At 47.5% G+C, this 6,527-nt stretch overlaps 1 protein-coding gene across 1 annotated transcript; it reads right to left on the bottom strand.

Moving 5' to 3' along the window:
* Positions 1 to 1,907: 1,907 nt before the first annotated feature.
* On the bottom strand, positions 1,908 to 5,860 carry LOC119309461 (wiskott-Aldrich syndrome protein homolog 1-like). The gene is made up of 3 exons (XM_037585459.1): positions 5,587 to 5,860; positions 2,418 to 4,087; positions 1,908 to 2,292 (listed from the first exon to the last, which is right to left on the bottom strand). Exons 1-2 carry the CDS (start codon positions 5,858 to 5,860, stop codon positions 3,120 to 3,122), a joined length of 1,242 nt encoding a protein of 413 aa, XP_037441356.1. The 3' UTR covers positions 1,908 to 2,292; positions 2,418 to 3,119.
* Between the last annotated feature and the right edge of the window lie 667 nt (positions 5,861 to 6,527).

The following is a 6,527-nucleotide window of genomic DNA, read 5'->3' on the forward strand; positions in this document are numbered from 1 at the left end:
TATATATATATATATATATATATATATATATATATATATATATATATATATATATATATATATATATATACAGATGGTCTATTCTGCTAATATTAGCAGAATAACTATTCTGCACACCACTTCCGCACTGCACGCTGAACGAAAGTGCACGTCATTCTTTGAACCAAATGTGCTGCAGTACTCACACGAGTGAACTTCTCGTCGAAAAAAACTGCACGCATTATTTTTTTGTATTGTTTTCACTCTAATTTTTTAACCGTTTATCGGAATGAGGCATGTAATATACCATTGAAAAGTTATGGATTAGGCGCAACTTTGACATGTTGAACACTTTTCGAGATTCCACACGGTTTAAGAGCAATTTTGAAATTGGTGCATCCCATGACGAGTGGCAGCAAGCATTTTTTTGGCGATTTCTTCTAAACCGCTTGTCAGAATGAAGCAAATGATACGCCGTTGGATAGATATCGTCAAGGTGCATCTTTTCCATATATAAATTTTTCTCTAATTCGTTACGGTTTAAGAGCAGTTTCAAATTTACTAAATCGCGGAACTCTGTTTTTCAATTTTTTTGAAATTTTCGGTACTGTTTTTGCTCCAGTTTTCTAACCGTTTGTCGAAACGAGACGTACAATACGCCGTTGCAAAGCTACGTACAAGGCGCAACTTTCATATGTTAAAATGGTTTTGAGACTCCTTACGGTTTTTAGTTAATTTTGAAAATCGTGCGGCGGATGATGAGTGACTGCGGTCGTTTTTCGCGAAATTTTTACAAACCTCTTGTCGAAATGATTCAAATGATACACCGTTGGAAAGATATCGTCGAGACGCAACTTTTTCATGTAGAGTGCTCCCTCTAATTCCTTACGGCTTAAGAGCAGTTTTAAAATTACCGAAATGCGGACACTCTGTTTTTCACGACACCCAAATCGACGAGTGAACTTCATCCGACAAAAAACCGCACTGCTTCAGACTGAAAACCGCACTGCAACATGACTGGATGAATCTGCATTCTTATTATTTTGTGCTAATATTTTTTCTTTTTATAATTTTACCTCAGCTGCTAGGCTGAGTGTAGTGAACCGCACGCGAGGACGAAGTGCACTTCAAGTGCCGATGCATTTTTTGCTAACATTTCTTTTACAGTTTCTTCTCAACTGCTAGGCCGAATGTAGTGAACCCCACAAAGGACAAAGTGCACTGCAAGTGCCGACGGAATTCACTTTTTTGAACACACGACGCCGCACAAGAACGAGTGCAGTTTGCATCGGAGGAAGTGAATCACGCCTCAAATCAAAAACAATATGCATGCATTTTTTCATCATTTTTTGTCTTTTTTTTCATGTCGTCTAGACTACACGGTCTGTTTTTTCCAAAGCAAACCACCAAGGTTTTTTAACAGTGAAAACTGCATCATGGTTTCAACATTCACATTTTAGAAAACAAGTCAAAAAATAGAAAAAAAAACTTCAAACACGAGCTGCGCGAGCCGCAAGGAGTGCACCAATGGACTGCATCTATTTTATATACCTTTACACTTTTTCTCGCAAAAACAAAGTGAAAATTAAAAAAATGATTTTCTTTCTTCTATCGGTCCCGGTGAACTGCATGTCCATGCCTGCATGATGGCCAAACCTTCACGCACCCGAGGAGAAGAAAACCTCCAGGCACACTGCAGCACCGGGGCAAGCGAACCCCATCGAGAAGCAGAGCGAACTGCACCCGCGCGGGCACACGGCCTTTGTCCTTGCAGTCGGCCGGGAGCAGCTCGCCGTCGAACGCCCCTGTTTGATGCCTCGGGCGGGAGCAGCTCGCCCGTCGAACGCCCCTGTTTGATGCCTTCCCTTCTAAGAATTGCATAGACAAAATAACAGTAAAAGAAAACAAAAGAGCGTGTGCGCTTGACGTGGGGCTGAGAATACAGATTATCTAAGAAGAGTGTGCTTAGTCTAAACAAAACAAAAGAGTGTAGTTTAGCCACGAACAATTTGGCCGATGCTTCACATGCCCTGCCCATGGCTCCACAAGTCCAAGGGGCTAGCAGCCTAGCAATGCATGCACGTAACCTTTATACAGGCTTGGGTTCCACATCTTTTGTGAGAATTTATTTGAATCGTTGATGTGGCTGTAACTGAATCCAATATCTGAAACTGAGCAACTACCTATCGTGTTCATGTTCAGCCAGAACTCCCCCTTCTCAGGTGACAACACTACCCGGTCTGAAGAACTCCTTGTATTATTACCTCTTTTCCATCAACAAGATGCAATCGGTTCCTTATGTTCCTAGTCTAGCTGCAGAAAACATAGGCATAAAAATGATGGATGGCGTTAACAGGGTATGTGAGCATCAAATCTAAAAAAACTGAAGATGATAACTCAGGCAAGAAACAAAATAGGGAGATTTCCAAGGAGCTCACCGGGGACCAAGCTTTTGTTGCCATTGCCGTCCAATACAACAGCAAACTGCACGGACAAGAGCACCCAGCTGCACCACTCGGACACGGGCGTGGCCTTGTACTGCTTTCCCGTGCCGCCAGAACCGCGTGCACTGAGCTAGCGAGTTGCATGTTCCGCGGACACCGGACTGCACCACTAGGACGCAGGCGTGGCCATGTACTGCTTGTCGGCACAGCCAGAATCGCGCACCATGACCAGCGAGCTGCACGTCTATGTCACTGCCTGTCGTCCTATTTTTTTGCAGGCCTTGCCGGTGTTGTTCCCGCAGCAGATGAGGAGAGGAGGACCACGATACGGGGCCTGGGCAGCACGGCTCGAGCAGCTGCTGTCCTCCATGTCTAGCTGGACCACGGCAAGGCTTCGTTCACCAATGGTCGTCCGCGTCCAACACCAACCAGGGGGAGGTGGGCCATCGCGTACTGACCTACAGGCTATGGATGAATCCACTAGGAGGTGCTCACATGGACAACTCACTGGGATCCCCACGATGCTCACCCTACAGCACAGAAGTGCACTGCATGGGGAATCGACGTTGGCTGCGCGCGCCTGCTGTGCGGACTGCACCAGCGAATCAGTGATGCCCTGCTCCTCATCCCAGAGAGGACGAACAAGCTGATCTACGTCACGGAGCATCCTGCACTGCTCGCTGTCGGTGAAGAACATCAGGGAGAGGAGGAGTGGAGGGGGTCGCGGGTCGGTTTTTGCGGTGGCCTGCACCTACGACGACGAAGAAAGGAGGAGGCCATGGCCGTTCCCTCGTTTGAGGCAAGGGGCAGTCGTACCTGACCTGCGGTTGTTGAATTCCATGGCGTGCTCCATCGAACTGCACACCATGCCCCTGACTTCTTCCAAACTATTGCGGGGGAGAGGCTAGCCGCACTGGAGAGGGGCGGCTCAAACAGCACGCGCGTGGGAACCGCACTGCAGCGCGGCTCAAACAACACGCGCGTGGGAACCGCACTGCAGCGCCAGTGCGACCTAACCATGTCGGGAAGCAGGGGGCGAACTGCACCCGCGTGGGCCGCCGCGAGGTAGACGAGGGGCGAGGCTTGGTGGGGGGAGGCCGGTGCGCCGGGGAGCATCTCCTGGTTGAGGTCGAGGCCGAGGTCTCGCTGATGAGCACCACCAAGATCCCACCGAACTGCAGAGGAGGTGGGGCTCCATCCATCGCCGGGCAGTGCACAGCAGCACGGGCCAGATCCGCGGGGATTGAATGACGGGAAGAAAGGGGCAGTGTAGGTGGGCGGTGGTTGATGGCTGGATCGGTTTGTGGCCGCACCGATGCCATGGCGGCCGGATCTGGTGGAGGAGGCCTCGCCGGGAGGTAGCCAGCACGGGGCTCTAGGATCTGACCGCCGACGACACGCTAGGTAGGGGAGGGGGCATCTGCGTTGTAGGAGGAAAGCGGCGGTGGCTCGCGGTGGCGCTGGAGGTTGGTCGGGTGCCGGTGGTAGGTAGCTGTCGAAGGTAGGAAGGTGGAAAGGGTCGGGCGGCGGCTCTGGCCGGAGAAGGTAGTGCGGCGGCTCGGGAGGGCCGCGCCGCAGCGGAGAAGGGGGGAGGATTGGTCGGGTCGCGGGTGGGGAGGTGGGGGCTTGAGCATGGGGGAGGAAGAGGGAGCTAGTTGGGTTGACTGGTACGGAATTGTTAGCAGAATAAGGTTAGGTGTTAGCAGAATAAGGGTCTTAAGGGTGTTAGCAGAATAGATTCACCCTATATATATAAAGTTTTCATGTCCTCTATAGCATTCACTTATTGCTAATTCTTCATTTTGCTTTTTCTTCTAGTGAATGTGATTGGACCCGTTCCCCTTCTATACTAAACTCAACCCAGTGCGTTCACAAATTCTTCATGTGCGTTCTACTTGAAACCCGTTCAAAATCTTCACTGTGTCCTTGACAACTGAAGAATCTGCAAATGAAACATTAAAATTTTTATATCTAAACTTCGCCTTTTTGCCGCTCAAATCGTTCTATATCCCACGACAGGATTAAAATATTCACCCACGATCTAACACGATCTTCACCTCTCACTATGTGGGTGACACATGTCGCTAGGATGGCAAGGGTCAGGGGCACGTTCGTCCAATTTCCTCGGACGAACGATTTCTCACCTCGGCTATAAATACCCCTTGCCCTCTTCAGACCTCATTTACTCCGCTCGATCTCACTCCCCTCGCTCGATCTCTCCGACCTAGTGCCACCACCACTCTCCATCATCGCCGATGAGGAAGAGCTTCACTGCCTTGACCTCGTCGCCTTCGTACTCGCACCGGCCGCGGAAATCTTCACCTCCGCCGCCACCGTAGCTGTCTGTCACTGCCAAGTTAGGGTGTGTGAGATCTGGACTGATGACCTTCTCCACTTCTACTCCCAGTTCGCCGTGTTCTTTGTCAAGGGTAAATAACGTTTGTTTTTACTACCCTTGTTGATTCTGATGATTTCCACAAAATCTTCAAAAGGTGTTTATTCTTCAACTTCCATATCCTTAAACACCTGGTTGCATCTGTTCTTGATTTGTTTCTCTAAGATGTGTTTTTCTTCAAGATTCCTCAATTGTGTGGATTTTCAATCTATACAACTCTGGAACCTAAGAGAAGAATGCTTAGTGAAATTCCTCAAGACACCCATGGTCTAATTCCCCAAACTTGATTCCTTTTTAAACAAAAATTCTAAGAACGCATATGACATCTCCAAATTCTTCCCACCTATACTATGTTCACAGGTACACATGTCCGCTGCTGAATCACTAGGTTGTCATCAACTTAACTCATTTGCAGCGTTCGTCGAAGACAGATTGCATACCTCCTCAGAAACTTCGATTGTCCAAAATCCTCAAGTGCAGAAAATGGCTGATGGTAAACGTCCTCAGAAAGGAGGAAAACAGGCCTGAAACAAATACAGCATTTGAAATCCATGAAGACATCTATGATGAATATTGCACTCCTGGTGAAGCCACTCAGGGCAAGGAGAACAAAAATCAGCGCAAAGTGCACATTCAGTGGATTGAAATAAGATGGGCAAGAGAATGGAGGAAATATCGTTATGTCACTCCAAAGTACCAGGGCTGAAGAAATTATAGCTCCTGAAGAAACTGCCAGGGCAACCACCAATGTTGCGCCTGAAAAACAACCCAGGCTAGCTGAAGAATCTGCTACTGTGCCTGAAGAATCTGAACCTACCAGGGCAACTACATCAGTTGTGCCTAAAGAAACTGAACCAATTTCATCTGCTCCTCCTGCAAAGTCATCACAGATGAAAAATATCAACCTTCCTTCTACATCAGAAGCGAAGAAGACCAAAGCTGCGGAGAGTGTAGCAGTGAAGAAAAGAAAAGCATCAGCAACTTCAGAGTCTTCAGCTCCTAAGAAAGTGAAGACTTTGACGAGTTCATACACCAACCTCATTGATGTTGTTCCTCTCTCTCCAGCATGTCATCAAAGGAGATTGTTCCCTTTAGTGAGGAATATGTCATTCTAGATGCCAGTGATGAAGAAATCCCTCTGATGCTACTTCAGAGCAGTTGGATGAAGAAACTAAAGTGGATAATATCCCTTCAACTCCGTTGGTATCATCGTCCATGCCTCAGTTCACAGCTGAAGAGGCAGGCGTTGAATAAATTGATGAAGAAGATCGGGATGTGGATATTGGGTCTACTACACCAGTTCTGAATGATGATTATTGGGAAAGACATCCTCCCAATTCACCTTGACCACACCTCTACATCAGATTCCTCAGTCCCCAGTTCAAACTGAATAAATTCATACTGGATCTGATGAACGACAAACTTCACTTCATTCTATTCCAGAAGAAGTTCCAGCTACTAATGTTGAAGAAATGGAGGCCAAGACTGCTGCTGATGAATTTGCCGCTGAAAGTCCTCAGTTTGTGGCTCCTGAGGTTGTGCAACAAGAGGTTGTGAAGACTTCAACTGTTAATCTTCAGCCCAAGCCACAAAATCCTCATACAAAGAAGCAGAAATTCAAACTGTTGATTTCTTTGTTGAGCATCATTTCTTCACGGATTACAATCCCTATGACTATGCAAGACTTTTATGAAGCGCTTTTGGACAAC

The sequence above is a fragment of the Triticum dicoccoides genome, chromosome 5B (genome assembly GCF_002162155.2).
Source record: "Triticum dicoccoides isolate Atlit2015 ecotype Zavitan chromosome 5B, WEW_v2.0, whole genome shotgun sequence".
Taxonomy (NCBI): Eukaryota; Viridiplantae; Streptophyta; class Magnoliopsida; order Poales; family Poaceae; genus Triticum; species Triticum dicoccoides.

Excerpts from the sequence above, each read along its gene's own strand:
- LOC119309461 (XM_037585459.1), bottom strand. The coding sequence starts at position 5,860 with ATGAGGTTGGTGTATGAACTCGTCAAAGTCTTCACTTTCTTAGGAGCT. Across the intron at positions 4,088-5,586 it reads AGATTCTTCAGCTAGCCTGG|TCAACCCAACTAGCTCCCTC; the intron begins GTTGTTTTTCAG and ends ATTCCGTACCAG.